We start from the raw sequence: 16,397 nt of genomic DNA, 5'->3' as shown, positions 1-16,397 counted from the left end.
CGCAAAGTGTGACTCGGCTTCTGCATATGGCTTTGTGTCTCCGAGAACTTTCTTTGTCACTCCATTTTGAGTGTATTTGAAGCATTGGTGCCACGTTGATGGAACTACACCATTCTCATGTATCCATGGTCTTCCCAAAAGAACGTTGAAAGATGTCTTTGCGTCTATCACGTAGAACAAAGGGTTAGTTTCCATTTCATCGATTAAAAGTCTCAATCTTATGGTGCCAAGTGCTCTTTGCCCCTCTTGATTATATCCATGTATTGTCATACGACTCTCGAACAACTGATCTACTGGTATTCCCAATTTTTGCAATGTGTATAGAGGAAGGACATTGACTGCAGCTCCTCCGTCTAAGAATATCCGGTTAATCCTTTGTTCATGGATATAACCCACGACCAGTAATGGACGATTATGGGGTTTGGATCCTAACACCAAATCTTCATCAGTGAAAGTTATCGTGGCACATTCTTCACTCGATTTGTCTCTGATCGCCTTGCCACCTTTCTCGGTAGTGAGACAATATGATTCTTTGTCTTTTATGTCAACTTCGAGAGACCCGAACATGATTGAAGTGACATTAACAGAAGCAGAATCGTCTTCAAGGGTGATCTTTCCTTCATGAGCCAACTCCATGACTTTGTCTTTAAAGATGAAACAGTTATGGATGGGATGTCCTACGACACGATGGTATTTGCAATATCTTGGGTCATCAACCTTTCCAGCTTCCTCCGGTCTTTTTGAATTCGGAAGTTCAATGAGGTTTTCTCTGAGTAGATCGTCAAAGATTCCCGAGACGTCAGAATCCAGGAAAGGATAAGTTTTGGATTGCAACTCTTTAAGGGTTGGCCTTGGCGGTCTTTCTGTCTGAGTTGATTGTCTTTTCCTCGCAACTTCCTTTTCTTTACTTTGGATCTTCATAGGTGCTTTGGTCGTAGCTTTTATGGCCAAGGCTTCTTTTCCAAAAGACTTGATAGGGGCGTTGTTCCCCTTCTTTGCGGCATCATATCTTTCGTATCTTTTTGCTTTTGAAGATTCTTGAACTGGTGGTCCGTGCATCCCGCTTGAAGCCATACTTAACTCCATGTCATGAGCGCGGGTAGCAAGTTCTTCGAAAGTGTGGGGTCGGATCCCTTGCAGGATGTATTTCAACCCCCAGTGCATTCCTTGGACGCACATCTCTATACCGGAGGCCTCGGACAACCGGTCTTTGCAGTTCAAGCTCAAACTCCTCCAGCGGTTGATGTAGTCGATTGCTGGTTCATCTTTCCATTGACGAGTATTGGTGAGTTCTGTCATACTGACGGTCCTTTTTGTGCTGTAGAACCGGTTCAAGAACTCGTACTCCAACTGCTCCCAACTGTCGATGGAACCAGCCTCCAGGTCGATATACCAGTCGAAGGCGTTGCCTTTTAATGACCGTACGAACTGCTTTACCAAAAGATCGCCGTATGTCCCAGCGTTGTTGCATGTTTCCATGAAGTGTGCTACATGCTGCTTTGGGTTGCCTTTGCCATCAAATTGTTGGAACTTTGGTGGTTGATATCCCAACGGCATCTTGAGGGCGTCGATCCTTGAAGTGTAAGGCTTGGCATACATATTTGTTGGCCTTGAACTTCCTTCAAACTCCCTTTTGAGAGCTCCTTTGATATACTCGTCAAGTTGGGATAGATGGATGAAAGAGTCAGATGATGTTTGAAACGGCATTGGTCCCGCCATTTTTTCTTTACCGTGGCGTTGATCCATGGATGTTTCTGCTTCATTTTGGGCCTCCGAAGCATTCTGGTTGGTTGGTTCAGGCTTGTCCAATTTTGCAAGCAGTTTTGCGATGACATTGTCTTGTTGCTGCATGTGTTGAGACATCCCTTCAACAACTTTGGCCAGTGCAACAAGTTGGTCTTCTATGTTTGAAGCGTTCGTGGTCATCACCGGGGCATAACTCGATGCAGTCGAACGAGTTGCAACTTCTTGAGGGGTGCCCGGTGCGGAGGTACTCTTGAAGCTTTCGTCCTCCTCATAGAGTGAGTTTTGCTCTGTGATTTTCGGATGTGCATCCTCGGAAAATGACAGTACTCTTTTAGCCATACTTCGTGTCATCACTCCAGCATTCATTGAAGCACTTGAGGTTCTTGATGTAGTAGCAGCGACTCCTTTGGCGGTGGCGGCTAGAGCAGCAGCTTTCGACACAGCATTGGAAGTCTTGATTTTGTAGGAAGCCATTGATCGTTTGAGAATTCGACGGAAAGAGAGATGAAAGGTAGAGATGTCCCACTGGGCGTGCCAAAAATCTGTAGACAAAAAAATTGTGTTATATTTTTTTATAAACACAAAATCGTACAAATTACATTTAATTTAATATATGCGGGTCCTATTCTCTATTTGGATCCTTTGATTCTCTCTCCGGGTAGATCCATTTTTCCAATTTGGATTTGGGTGGCTTCTTTGATCCGAAGGGACTTTGGTCTTCGGTTTGACTTCGTCGGTTTTTAGGAAACTTTGGTATCCGTGTTGGCGACTTTGATCGTCAACTTTGGATCGATGCCTCCTTTGGATGATCCGACGGAATTTGATCTTTGAGGGAGGGATTTGGTGCTCCATAACGCTTTTGGCGGCGTGTCCCTTTGACTTTTGGATCGAAGAGGGCCTGGTTTGCGCCTTTTATGAAGAACGCGACGAACATATTCAAGCTTTGGGAGCGACTTTGGAGGCTCTTCCTTGGCTTTGATGGATTCCTCGATGGCTTTGAGAGATTTGATCCTTCATCCGGCTCGGACATACGACGAAGAACGTTAACTCCATCGATTCGTCAACCAATATTGGATCATTTGTCCAAATCGGTGAATTTTCGACGAAGAACGCTTCGAAGGACACGAAGAATAATGAAGAACATTGCAGAGAGTTTAGAGAGACTTACCCTTGCGCGAGTTTTCAAATGAACTTCGGTGTGTAAATGAATTGGCCAAGGCTCCTATTTATAGGGGAGGGTGGCCTTGGCTTCCTTTTCGGATAGTGCCACGTGGATGGAAAAATTTTATAATCTTTCCTTTTTCATCGGATGCCGTTTTCCATTTTTTGACGGATTTGATTATGCAGTTCCTTTTTCGCCAAAATCTTTATATCATTGTCTTTTTTGGAAGATATTAATTTATATACTTCCTTTATTGACAAGATCTTTATATCATTGCCTTGTTTGGAAGATATTAATTTATATACTTCCTTTATTGACAAGATTAATTTATTTTGCCGCCAAATTTATTATGGCTCTATTTATGCACGTAATATTTGTACGATATCTTCCATTTTAAGCAAATTTTGCATTAATGGTTGATATTTATTGTACAAAAATTAACATATGTGCATAATTAAATACCATATATTTATTTTATTGGAATTTTATTTTCTTCCAAAATACATGATATTTAATTGATTTTAGACATATATTTTTAGTGTCTACAATAATATAGATAATAAACTTTTATATAGTACAAATAAATAATATATTTATAATTAACTTGTAATTTTATAAAAATAAAAAATTTTAAATATAAATAAAATATTTATTTATTAAAAAAAGATATAAAAATAAATAAATTTTGAGTGGACCGAGACGTTTTGAATATAAATAAAAATATTTATTTGTTGAAGAAATGAATAGAAATATAAAAGTATTGAGTAGAACACTCAAAAATTTAATTAAATTGATATATATTTATTAAATATATTTACGATAAATAAATTTATTAAAAATAAAAAATAGTCATATTTTATATGACTGACAAAAAGAAAAAGAAAGTCGACTGTGTTTTGATTCAGGAAGTACAGTTCAAGAAAATATTGTATTAAAAAAATATATGTGGATGTAAACAAACAAACAAACAATACAAATCATTTTATTTTATTTTTATTTGATTTTTGTCAATCGGACAAAAATTATGTTATTTTTAATAAATATAAATTTTTGTACAAATTATATTTAATTTGGATTTAGAGCTGGTTTAATTTTCTATTTGGGTCCAATTCTCTTTTCGGGTCGAATTGTTTTTCAACTTAGATTTGAATAGCTTCTTTGATTCGAAAGAATTTGGTCTTTGATTTGACTTTACTGGACCTTTGGAGGACTTTGATTTCCGCGCGGCGATTTGATCGTCGATTTTGAATTTGATGTCCATTTGGTAGATATGAAGGAATTTGTTTTGCGATTTGACTTCACCGGACTTTGGAGGGTTTTGATCTCCGTGTGGGCGATTTCATCGTCGGCTTCAGATTTGATGTCTTTTTTGGACGATCCGAGACTTTGATCTTAGGTTTGCCTTTGTTGGCTTTTGGAGGGTTTTGGTCTTCGTGCGGAAAATTTGATCGTCAGCTTTGGATTTGATGTCTTCTTTGGACGATCCGAAGTTTTGATCTTTGGTTTAGCTTTGCCAACTTTTAAAGGGCTTTGTTCTCTGTATAGTCGAATTTGACCCATAGCTTTGGATTTGATGTTTGTTGGACGATCCAAGGTTTTGATATTTGGTTTGGTTTGCCGGATTTTGGAAGACTTTGGTCTCCGTGCAGAAAAATTTGATCCTTAGTTTTGGATTTGATGTCTTTTTTTTATTCGCGGTTTTGATATTTGATTTGGCTTTGCCGACTTTTGGAGGGCTTTGGGTCTCCGTGTGGGCGATTTGATATTCGACTTTGGATTTGATATCTTCTTTGAACGATCCAAGACTTTGATATCTGGTTTGGCTTTGCTGGCCTTTTGGAAGGCTTCGGTCTCTGTATGAACGATTTGATTGTCAACTTTAGATTTGATGTTTTATTTGGATGATCGGATGCTTTGATCTTTGATGAGGTGAATTTGGTTCACTTTCGGTAATGTGTCCCTTTGACTTTTGGATCGAAGAGAGCCGAGTTGATGATTTGGTGAAGAACGCGATGAACACCAAGCTTTAGGATAAACTTTGATGCTCTTCCTTGACTTTGATGGATTTTTTGGAGCTTTGATCCTTCCTCCGGCTTGAGCATACAACGAAGAACGCTAACTCAATCGATTCGTCAATCAATATTGGATCATTTGTCCAAATCAGTGACTTTCGACAAAGAACGCTTTGAATGTCACGAAGAACAATAGACTTACCCATTTGCTTGAATCCTCGATGTAACTTCGGTGTGTCAACTGAATTGACCATGACCCTTATTTATAGGAGATGGGTGACATTGGCTTTCTTTTTTAATGATGCCACGTAGCACTCCTAATTGATCAATAATAAAATTTTATAATATTTTATTTTCCATATGATGTTGTTTTCCATTTTCGAAGGATTTGATTGTGCACCTTTTTTTTTTTTTGCCAAAATTTTTATATCATTGTCTTTTTGAAAAGATATTAATTATAATACTTCATTTATTGACAATATTTGTTTATTTTAGTGTCAAATTTATTATTGATATTTGTTATGCATCTAATATTTGTACAATATTTGTTTATTGATATTCATTGTACAAAAATTAACATATGTGCATAATTAAATATCATATATTTATTTTATTAGAAATTTATTTTCTTCATATATATATATATATATGATATTTAATTTAATAATATCCTACAAAAATACATATATAGATTGGGTTTTATTTTATTTTTATTTGTCAACATATAGATATAGATAGAGATTATAGATTTTTGTCAACATATAGATATAGATTATTAGATTGCATGTATGATGTTACGGTAAGAAGTGCTTAAAGTTTTGAATTGGTAGCTTTCGGAGGGAGATGTCCGTCCAGTTGTTAATAAATGTTTTTGTGGCCTATACAAATTAAGCTGTCCCAACTCCCAAGTTTGTTTTGTTTTATTTTATTTGTTTTGTATATCATAGTGATGTATGTGCTTTTGGTAAACCCATATAAACCACACGCTGCTCTCCATAAATAAGTATTCACTTCTAGTTTTAGGATTATGCCCAGGCCCTACATACATACATACATACATAAATAGATATACTAAAGTGGGAAGGAAGGTGGGAGGGAGGGCTTCTTGGGAAATTAATAAACTTGCAGAAAAGCAAAGCAAAGCAAAGAAATTGGGAAGGAGGGACGAAAATGGGGAGCTATCCAATGGCTCTCTGCCCTACAAAACCATTTTTGAAACACCCCTCTTCTTCTTCTTCTTCTTCTTCAAGATTCAACACTGCTTTCTTCTTCTGTCCTTCTTCTTCCTCCTGCACTTCTTCTTCTTCTTCTTCTCAGAGTGGTCATGGGCGGTTTTGTTTGTGTTCAAGAACATCAATCACCAGATCCATGGCAGCATTTAAGTTTGTGGGCACTGGCAGGAGGAGGGGCTGTGAATCGATGAGAGTGAGATCAGGTGCTGCTGTTCCTGCTCCTGCTCCTGTTCCAAATGCCAAAGAAGGAAGAAGATATTTGCAGCTTGGATTCATGTTTCTTGTCTGGTATTTGCTGAATATATACTTCAACATCTTCAACAAACAGGCAACTCTCATTTCCCATTTCTTGTGTTTCTTTCACATGCTCAAATTTAATCATTTTCCCCTTTCTTCCTTCTTCTTCCTTTGGAAGTAAGTTACACGTGATACTAAAGACCACAACTTTTTTAGTACTATTATTCTATGTTGTCTGGGTTGCAATTTATGATGCTGCTGTATTTGGTATAATAAACAAACAAATAAATAAATAAATAAATACAGGTTCTGAAGGCTTACCCATACCCTGCAACGGTAACGGCGTTTCAGTTTGGATGTGGGACAGTGCTGATTCTTTTGATGTGGGGATTCAATCTTCATCCCAAGCCTAATATTCAAAAATCTCAGGTCATCATCATCATCATCAATTAATTCTTTTCTCTCTTCTTCAGGGTTTGTTTGTTTGATTCTTGAAATGGATGTTTGTATGTATGTATGTATGTATGTATGTATAGTTTTTAGCAATCTTTCTGCTTGGCATTGGGCACACAATTGGAAACCTTCTAACAAACATCAGCCTCGGAAAAGTTGCTGTTTCATTCACACACACAATCAAGGCTATGGAACCTTTCTTCACTGTCTTGCTCTCTGCTTTGTTTTTTGGTCAGGTATTGAAACTACTTTCATTTCATATATTTACATATATATATATATATATATATACACATATGGATTCTGCTAAGCCCAATTTGTGAAGTGGTAAAATTTCACATAACTCTCTATCAACACATATATGCAAATTTACTTTCAGTCTGATCACACAGAGGCCATCAATCTGGGTTGTTTCTTCTCTCGTCCCCATTGTCGGTGGCGTGGCTTTGGCATCATTCACCGAGGCATCTTTCAACTGGTACAGAACACCTGATCAACACAAAGGGACTATCTTTCGATTCAGACAAGTGTATGTCACCTGATGGATAATGGTTTCTTTTTGCAGGATAGGATTCGGCACGGCTATGGCTTCTAACCTTACCAACCAAACACGAAATGTATTCAGCAAGAAGTTGATGGTTAAGAAGGAGGTATGATGTAAAAAATGTTTATTTCTGTCAACTATCATCAATCCATGTGAAAATTCAAGTTTAGTAAAATCCTATTTGAGTTACCCTTTCTTTTCCTTCCAGGGAACATTAGATAACATCAACCTCTTCTCCATTATGACCATTACGTCGTTTTTACTTCTGGTGCCCACTGCCATTCTTCTTGAAGGCGTCAAGTTCAGTCCTTCATACTTGCAAAATGCTGTAAGTAACATATGGAGTAGCCTCATCTTCAAAAAAACAAAAAACAAAAATAAAGGGTTCTGAATAGTAAGTAGTATTATGTATGATCCATCGATCTTGTGGTTTCAGGCTAGCCAAGGTTTGAATATAAAAGAGGTTTGTTTGAGAGCTGTTTTATCGGGTCTCTGCTTCCACACATACCAACAGGTAGTAAGATTGTTTAATTTGTTAGATGAAAATTGTATCAATTCAAACATATAGATAGCTTCTTTGCTCTGTTTTAGACTTATTTGAGGTCCTCCGAGCAGGTTTCGTATATGATTCTGCAAATGGTATCACCAGTGACACATGCGGTAGGAAACAGTGTGAAGAGAGTAGTGGTCATCGTATCCTCGATAATCTTCTTTCGGACACCTGTGTCGCCTGTCAACGCCGTTGGTACGTGCTTGTGCTTATATTTGTATTATTATGTTAACATATTGTGTGTTAGTTTGTTCACACAGTCTCTTGTTGTTTTGTGTGCTATTAGTATTAGTAACAAGTGTTGTTTTTACTAATATTGTGAGTTGGTATTGGTAGGTACTGCTCTGGCTGTTAGTGGAGTATTCTTGTATTCAAAAGCAAAGAGGATCAACAAACCAAAAGCTAATTGACCATGCCATTCTTTACCAATTTCTATCAATCAATCATTCATATAGTAGCAAGTAACTAAATTTGGATAGGAAGCTAGTGAGTGAGGCAGCTATTCATTATTGTAATGAAACAAGGAAAGAAATGTTTGTAATTTTCTGATGATTATAAAAACAAACCATCATGTAGAGATGACCTGATCTGATGGCGTATGGTGTTGACTCCGATTTTATTTGTCATACATAGTTAATCTAGCCTAGCCTTGTCAAATTAGTTTGTAGATTATTATTAAGAAGTTTATCCAGAACATCCTCAAAGAAAATGAACAAAAGAAAGACTAAACCATCATGCCAAAAGCATTTCAAAACATAGTTAGTAGTACAAGTACCCTTATCCAACCATACCATAGCCTTAACTAACTAACTAACAAAACATCCAACTGAGTCCATTAACTCCATTCTACTGCTTCCGGGAATTGATCGATCCACATATCTCTACCACAATAAGTATGTATTTTAGTAGAGGATGATGTTTTTGCTACATGCCAAAAGCTCAACTATCTGTAACAATATGCCAAAAAGATGCAACAAACAAACCGGTTTGTTTCTTCATGGATTGTCCTCTTCAACAATTACAGCATCAACTTGGGCACTTCAGGAGTTTGAGTTCGACCCACCTGCAAATTCTTCACCCACTTTTTCTGTAGACGATTTATGATATGATCCTCCAACTCCATCAGTATCAGCTTCCTGTTGGATTTGGTTGGCTGGCCGAGCCTGCTGCTGCTGCAGCATCATAGTTTCATGAAAACTGCGTCGCACTGGGGGAGGTCCGCCAAATCTCTCTGGGCTAGGACTACGGCTGCGATCTCTTCCATGGTTTTCACCCCACCCTGAATTCCGAGCAGGGCTTATGGTGCTGCAACTTTGGTTATTACTTCTGGTGCTTCTAGCAGCCATCATGCTTTCATGGAAACTTTTGTACGGGGCGCTTCCAGAGGCATCGGTGTTGTTTCCAAAGGAACTGAAATAATGGCCGTTATATGAAAAGGAGAAAAATGCTTGAACCAAACTGCGCAAAAATCAGGTATGCCTAATAAAAGCATAGGGTAAAGCCAAAAAAGCAATATACTACCTGTTATGCTGCTCATTGTTGTCATGATCCCCGACATCCCTATCTGAAGAAGATGGCGCCCCCCAACCCCCAGACTTTCCACTGAATGAAGAATTATAGTTTCCACTATGGCCTCCATCATATCCAGAAGAGCTCCACCTACGGGGTCCTCCCCTTCCTATGCCACCTCCACGTGAAATTATGTCACGAAGTTCAGCAGGGACATTTTGATCAGCTCGTTCCAGTAGTTTGATTAGATCTGATGCATGTCTTTCATCATTGCTGCAGAAAAATGTGTATGCAAGTCCAGTAGCACCTGCCCGGCCAGTTCTACCAATTCGGTGTACATAGTCCTCTATTCCTGTTGGAAAGTCATAGTTTATCACCACCCTGTAACAAGATAGACTATGAAATAAGATCATATTATCAAGAAAAAAAAATCAAACACTAAGCACAAGAAATGTAATTGTTTTCCAGTAACGGCATGTTTATGTAAAACGATGAATGTGTGTTCTCAATAATTGAAATCTGGCTGCAGACAACCTTTTACTGATAATCCTCGGGAAGAGTGAAAATCACGAACCTGATATCCTTAACATCCAGTCCACGAGCAGCAACATCAGTGGCTACAAGCACTGGTGACCTTCCCGTACGGAACTGATTCAATATGTGCTCCCTCTCACTTTGACATTTGTCTCCATGAATAGCAGCAGCTCCGAATTGCCTGGTCAAATTATCTGACAGATGATCGCACATTTTCTTTGTGGAGCAAAAAATTATTATCTTCGACCCTGGTTCTTGAGATCTCAATATCTGCTCCAAGCGCCGGCGTTTATCCATTGGTGATAAAACTTCAACATACTACAACATAAAGATAAAAGTACAAAGTATGTTAACTCTACCAAAGATGTTAGATAGCCAAAATTGAAATATAACTGACAGCAACCTGGGTTATTGACTTGTTTGCAGCAAGTTCATCCACATTTCCTATGTTGACCTGAACAGGATTAGACAGTAGATCTGCAGCGATTCGACGCACCTCCTTTGGCCATGTTGCTGTATACATCAGGGTTTGCCTCGAAGAAGGCACCTCCTTCACAATTTTCCTTATCTGTGGCTCAAAACCCATGTCAAGCATCCTATCTGCCTCGTCCAATACCAAATATGACACTTGATGGAGGCTAACTCGCCTCATCTCCATAATATCATTTAATCGCCCAGGAGTAGCCACCACAATATTTACACCTCTATCTAGATCTTTCAATTGAGGACCTTTAGGTGCTCCTCCATATAAACACTTGGAATACAAAGATCAAAATAACATCAGCAACAGGAAAGATGACTAAACTCACATGTACACATGGCTTAACTGTTTTTATATTCAACAAAGAATGGAGAAAAATATTTGACTTAAAAGGAAAAAGACAAATGGAGATGAAGATTGAACATATGCAGCTCTGCTTCACAGAAAAAATTATATGACTATTGTATAACATCAAAATTTCCAACAAACTGTGGAAGGAAATCTCAAATTCATACCGTACAAGAAATTTTGGATGTTTTTCCAAACTTCATGGCTTCATCTTGTATCTGTGTAGCCAATTCTCTTGTTGGAGACAACACCAAAACAGTTGGACCTAACTTTGGATTACTGTTCCTTTTTTTCAAATGAAGAAAACCAGGAATCAAGTAGCCCAGAGTTTTTCCAGAACCTGTCTTGGCAATGGCTACAATATCACGGCCTCGAAGAGCAATCGGCCATGATTGTGCCTGTATTGGGGTCGGAGCAGCAAAACCAGCGCATTGCATCTGGGAAAAAGGGTTGAAATGAACATTATAAGAACATTTTAAATATATCAACTACTTAATTCTGAAATATGCATGTCCAAGGAAAATAGCATTGTCACTCCAATGAATTAAGCATTAGACCATGCGGCCATGCCCCTCTTACTCTGATAGGAGAAAAAGAACACTGACTTGAGGGGAATCCCTGGTGGATCCAGGATAGTTCCCTAGGCTCCTCTCATTAATTGTTACACCGATAATGCAAGTACTTAATTAAATCCTTAAAGGGACAATGACAATGATATGTATGTCATTTGGCTCCTTTTTTTAAAGAAAAATCATATGCATCGACACCAAGTACATGTTGAAACACTGGAGCATGTATTATTAATCTCCTCAGGGCCTCAAGTGGTTACTTTAACAGATCAATTCAACAATGATTTAACACAAAGATATGTTGAGCATACCTCCCTTAAAATCTCTGCAGGAAAACCAGTGGCTTGAAACGAAATGAATGGTTGGGGAACATTAGCTCCCTACAAATTGATTACATACCAACATAAAAAGCATAATCAGAAAATAATATACCAGAAATGACAATCGTAACGAAGTATGAAGGGAAAAGAAGGCAAGGGTTAGCTTGCAGAAAGGAAAATATATTTAGCATTTAGCAATAAGAGCATGCTGCACAATGAAATTACTGCATTCCAATAATGTACTATTATCCGAGCTCAATTTTTTTACAACAAAATTATAATAATGACCTCATTAGATCAATGGGTAAACATCAATGGGCAAACATCATGACAGTTTGACAATTGACCACCACGGAAAATGTGAGATTCCAAGATAATACTAGAAATGCAAAACCATGATGCAAAATTCACAGACCAAACAACACTAGCAAGGTACAGTGTGTTAGGTGGTGTTTTCACTTAGTTTTCAACCATATCATAAACAGTAGAATATTTTTTCTTCCTAAAACAAAGATATCAAACACTTTATTTTCATTTAAAATATTATGTCCAAAGTGTATTTCATATACAAAATATCACATTTAACACCTACTTAAATCACATCAATACATATTTCAATTCTAATTTTCAATATCCCCAAAACACACTATCTTTGGGTTTTTTCCACTACAAGTTTTCAAATGTGAGCCCCCATAGGCCCTTTGGCCTTGGGTGTAAAAATATACCCCTATAGTCCATACATACGACATGCATCATCTTCAAGAAGTTTAAAGCACACAAATAACAGGACTTTATATTATAAATGGAATAATACGAATGCTTACTGTAACAGTAATTTCATGTTGACGGCGGTAAGACTCCACAGACGAACCAGACTCCACACCCTTAGTTGCATAGAGTTCACATGAAGCATTTGTCTTCACATCTGGGGTATTCTGTGGATAATCTGGCCCTCCACTTGAAGTCTATCACAAAGCAGAAAAACAGAAACTTTAACATATGATCTGCATAAAAATATAGAGAGACAAATATTTATGCAGCATTACATATTTAATAATGAACTTGTTGCAATTACATTGCATCTCCAAATGTAAGAATATATAATAAATAAATAAACCATAACTTTTGTAAGTATATAACTAGAGCATTGGTATTATGTTAATAACAGTATGTATTTTTCCTCTGCAAATTGAACATATATATTATACAAGAACACTTTTTTTTTTTCCAAAGACAACCATCCATTTTATGGAAAAAGATAAAAATAAAAAATAAAAAACCAGGATATTTAGGAAAAGCTGCTTAAGATACCTGACAGGTTTCCAATCCTACTCCAGATGCAATTGTATCCGAGCCATTGTCCTCGACTTTGATACATGCATTTGCACCATCCTTGTCACTGCAGTGTCCTGAGGGCTGTTGTTCAGGCAAAGATTCTTGAGGTGGAACAGAGCTTGCTTCAGAAGGTGCAACAGGCCTCTCATATTGGGTTACTTTGGTCTCTGGATTCCAGAAGTAAAGGTATCCTGTGTTACTATCAACTAGTCCTCTCCATGGTTTGGGGAGGGTGGGGTCATCTGGTGCATATCTTACACGAGCAGATGATGAGGAAGCTGTTGCCGCCGCCATACCAAAGCTTCCCCTTAGCTTACAAAACAGAGGAGAAAGCATTAGACATTAAGAGACTGAAGAGAGCTACAGTCAAAAGCTAATATCGCACATAACAATTACATTCACTGTCAAAAGAATACAAGCAATAACACGCAATCAAAAGAAAATCTTGTGAAATGTGAGACTTGAATTGCATAATAGAAATGTAATAAGTTGGGGAGAAGGGAAAAAGCTACGGATGTGTTACGGTGTTCTTCTATGATGTTTTTGGCGCTTTAGGTTTCTATGCATTTGAAATTGTTTTTGCTTTTTTTAGTAGAGTGGTTGCATAATGTTTTCAAAATGGAAAAACTTTTCCACACAAATGTTGAAAAACAAGAATGCATGAGATAAATTGTTGAGCTATTGCATGCTGTAGCAGCAATTACTAAACACACACACTTAATCAAAGTTATCATCCACAATCTGGGAAAAAAGAAAAAAAGAACACTTGAAAGGGGGAAAAAGGTGTATACAGTTAGACATTCGCAAATCAACACTGGCACGAAAGGTGCAAAAGTTGTCACTGCCAAATCACGAAATAAACCCTAAAAAATTAATGTGTCGTAAATGCTGTCGCGAAAATGGCATAATAAGTCATACACTCGATCGGATCTACAGAATATGAAAATCCACGGTTTAGAATGTAAGAACAACATGGGGCAATTAGGGTTAAAGAAACGATCGTCACCACCAATTTTTTCCGGAACAGAAATGCACCTCTTCCGAACCGCTTTGGCTGAGACAATATCTTCAGTCGGAGAAAGGGAGAGAGAGAGAGACGAACCGTTTCCGAGAAAACATAGAGGAATGGGGAAGGGAAGGGAAATGGCTGTGTTGGAGAGAAAAGAAGCAGACAGAATAACGATGGAGGAAGGGAAGGGAATGCCAAATAGAAAAATTACTAGTGCCTCTGCCTCTGCCTCTGCCTCTGCCTCATCAGACTATTGTATTGTTATTTTAAATATAAATTGATCATGGATTGTAAAAAATTTACCACTGTTTAATTTCAAAAACTTCAAATGATAAAAGGTGTGTAAAAAATTTACCACTGTTTAGATTTTTTTTCAAAAAAAAATTCTTTCAAACAATTTTATTATCAAGAACACCAGCACCTCCTTGAAATCCCTAGATAAAATGACATAAATTCTATATAGGCGAGACTGCTTATGGAAATTTCGGGTCGTTTTCCCCTATACTTTAAAAACTATGCAGTACTTTCTTGTATTTTCAAAAACTTCGCACATTTTCCACTTTGATCAATTTGATCTAACGATGTTAAATTTCTTTTGTAATGAACCGTTATACCCTTCCTTTAAATAACTCATTTAACACTTCTCTATCACTTCTCTTTCCCTCGCTTCTCTCCTATCCCTCTCTACCCACACCTCTTCCCCATCACTATCCCCGACTCGAAGTTCTTCTTCCATCTACGAGAAAATCGATTACAGGTTTGAACACTGGTCCAACGGCGGCGTTCTCATCAAAAAGTTCATCGGTTTGTCATAGAAAAGGGTGGCAACGAACCCAAATTCTTGTAAGTCACCGAGTTCGACCGATTTGAATGACTTTTGTATTAGGGTTAGGGCTTTTCGGCGTTTTTCTTTTTCTACGGTTAGGACTTTTGAGTATTTTTCTACGGTTTTGGACAATTTCGGATTGAGAAGTTCATCGATTTGTCATAGAAGTGGAATTGGGGGTACACCTTGTACATCTGTTATGCTTTTTATACATATTCTATGGTGACCCGAAAACCCTGTCACTAGTTGCGTACAATTACGAAATTAATTGATTATGTTGATTGAACATTTGTTTTTTGTCTGGTTGTTGTTGGATAGTGTTTGAGGGTGGGGTGGACCACCTATGCTTCACTTTGTTTAGATTATTTATGTCAAAAAGTTGGTGAGTTGATTATTGAAGTGTATTTTTGGTTGCCCCACGTGCAGGTTTTTGTTGTTCGCGAACCTATGGACGAAGACAACAAGGTTGACATGTACATGTGGGTGGGTGGGTGGATATTTTGAAATGGAAAGTCCAGGCCATCCATATGTAGGTGGTCAAAAAGTATTGTTTAAAAACATCGACAAGGACATAATTTATTATCGGACTCCGTTGGATATGTATGGACGCGCTGGTGGAAAATGTCTTTCGGTTCGCATGTATCACACATCGAAAGAGGTGCCATGCGGATTCAGCACTAACTTTGTCTTCCTTATGAAGACCAACGAGGATGTCTTGGAAATGTTTCGCGAGCATTATGAGGAGAAACATATACACATTTACGTAGAAGACGTTGACATGCCCATCAAGACTTGCAATAGGGACTTGCGCAAAATAGGATTGGAAAAGGAAGTGCCTCTCATTTGCTGGCATGGAGATAACAGCTCGTGTCATTTTCAAATTCCCTCAGGTACTGTGGTTATTAATCTTGCATCTTCAGAGTCCGAAAACGCATTGGATGACAACCCGGGTGTTTTGGTTTGGTTAAGAGAATATGACTGGGGGGTTTGATCCGAACGATAAGATGTACAATGCCAAAGGTAAACGAGTAATTGAAACAGTTGACGAGTTAGATTCAGACACTGAGTTATCGGAAATGGATGGTGGGGAAGCTCAAGATTATAGTGGGTTTGAAGAAAATGAGGAAATGGATGAAGATGTCGATGAGAATGTCGAAGGGGAGGACTCTAACGATGAGGGGGATGATGGAATGGACGAGAAGTGTGGTGGTGACCGTGGTAGTGGACCGCCGGCATGGAATTACGATGACAACGATGAAGATTCATATGGGGGGGTGGACTAGGACATCTTGGTGTGGACGAACTGGTGTGGACATATTATAATGATGACATTATGGGTGCAGGAAGGGCCCAATAGCGGGGTGCGGAATATACTTTCGGCTTTACACCAGGTAGAAACGAATGGGAACAATATGAGTCCGGTTATCATTTTGATGAACGTGATTGTTTGGACGAAGCATACGATAGTGGATTCGACGAAGGAGATGGTGAGCAGGATAAAAGGTTCAACAGTGATGAGAGAAGTGGCAC

The 16,397-nt window shown here is 38.1% G+C and overlaps 2 protein-coding genes across 6 annotated transcripts; one reads left to right on the top strand and one right to left on the bottom strand.

The window, feature by feature from the left end:
- Positions 1–5,984: 5,984 nt before the first annotated feature.
- On the top strand, positions 5,985–8,523 carry LOC127240304 (phosphoenolpyruvate/phosphate translocator 2, chloroplastic-like). Its single transcript, XM_051258891.1, has 9 exons — positions 5,985–6,480; positions 6,696–6,818; positions 6,926–7,078; positions 7,235–7,320; positions 7,408–7,492; positions 7,595–7,714; positions 7,823–7,900; positions 8,002–8,131; positions 8,273–8,523. Exons 1-9 carry the CDS (start codon positions 6,091–6,093, stop codon positions 8,344–8,346), a joined length of 1,239 nt encoding a protein of 412 aa, XP_051114848.1. The 5' UTR covers positions 5,985–6,090; the 3' UTR covers positions 8,347–8,523.
- A 122-nt stretch (positions 8,524–8,645) lies between these two features.
- LOC127240302 (ATP-dependent RNA helicase-like protein DB10) lies at positions 8,646–14,277 on the bottom strand. 5 transcript variants are annotated; one of them, XM_051258885.1, is made up of 9 exons: positions 14,039–14,277; positions 13,009–13,344; positions 12,522–12,662; positions 11,689–11,757; positions 10,976–11,245; positions 10,383–10,733; positions 10,020–10,297; positions 9,458–9,826; positions 8,646–9,346 (listed from the first exon to the last, which is right to left on the bottom strand). In XM_051258885.1, the coding sequence occupies exons 2-9, from the start codon at positions 13,324–13,326 to the stop codon at positions 8,977–8,979; spliced, it is 2,166 nt and encodes a 721-aa protein (XP_051114842.1). In that variant the 5' UTR covers positions 13,327–13,344; positions 14,039–14,277; the 3' UTR covers positions 8,646–8,976. The 5 variants fall into 5 exon arrangements, with proteins under 5 accessions (XP_051114842.1, XP_051114845.1, XP_051114844.1 ...); XM_051258888.1 differs by having other exon boundaries at positions 13,009–13,339; XM_051258887.1 differs by having other exon boundaries at positions 14,042–14,277.
- Between the last annotated feature and the right edge of the window lie 2,120 nt (positions 14,278–16,397).

This window comes from Andrographis paniculata, unplaced genomic scaffold (assembly GCF_009805555.1).
Source record: "Andrographis paniculata isolate CXL003 unplaced genomic scaffold, ASM980555v1 Contig79END, whole genome shotgun sequence".
NCBI classification, from domain to species: domain Eukaryota; kingdom Viridiplantae; phylum Streptophyta; class Magnoliopsida; order Lamiales; family Acanthaceae; genus Andrographis; species Andrographis paniculata.
The sequence above is the reverse complement of the archived record's forward strand: the minus strand, read 5'-3'. Positions and strand labels throughout refer to the sequence as shown.

Coding starts and splice junctions, on each gene's coding strand:
- LOC127240302 (XM_051258885.1), bottom strand. CDS start 13,326: ATGGCGGCGGCAACAGCTTCCTCATCATCTGCTCGTGTAAGATATGCA. Junction 11,758..12,521: donor AACATGAAATTACTGTTACA/GTAAGCATTCGT, acceptor ATCAATTTGTAG/GGAGCTAATGTTCCCCAACC. Junction 11,246..11,688: donor CTGCAGAGATTTTAAGGGAG/GTATGCTCAACA, acceptor CCTTTTTCCCAG/ATGCAATGCGCTGGTTTTGC.
- LOC127240304 (XM_051258891.1), top strand. CDS start 6,091: ATGGGGAGCTATCCAATGGCTCTCTGCCCTACAAAACCATTTTTGAAA. Junction 7,079..7,234: donor CTGCTTTGTTTTTTGGTCAG/GTATTGAAACTA, acceptor CTGATCACACAG/AGGCCATCAATCTGGGTTGT. Junction 7,321..7,407: donor ACCGAGGCATCTTTCAACTG/GTACAGAACACC, acceptor TTCTTTTTGCAG/GATAGGATTCGGCACGGCTA.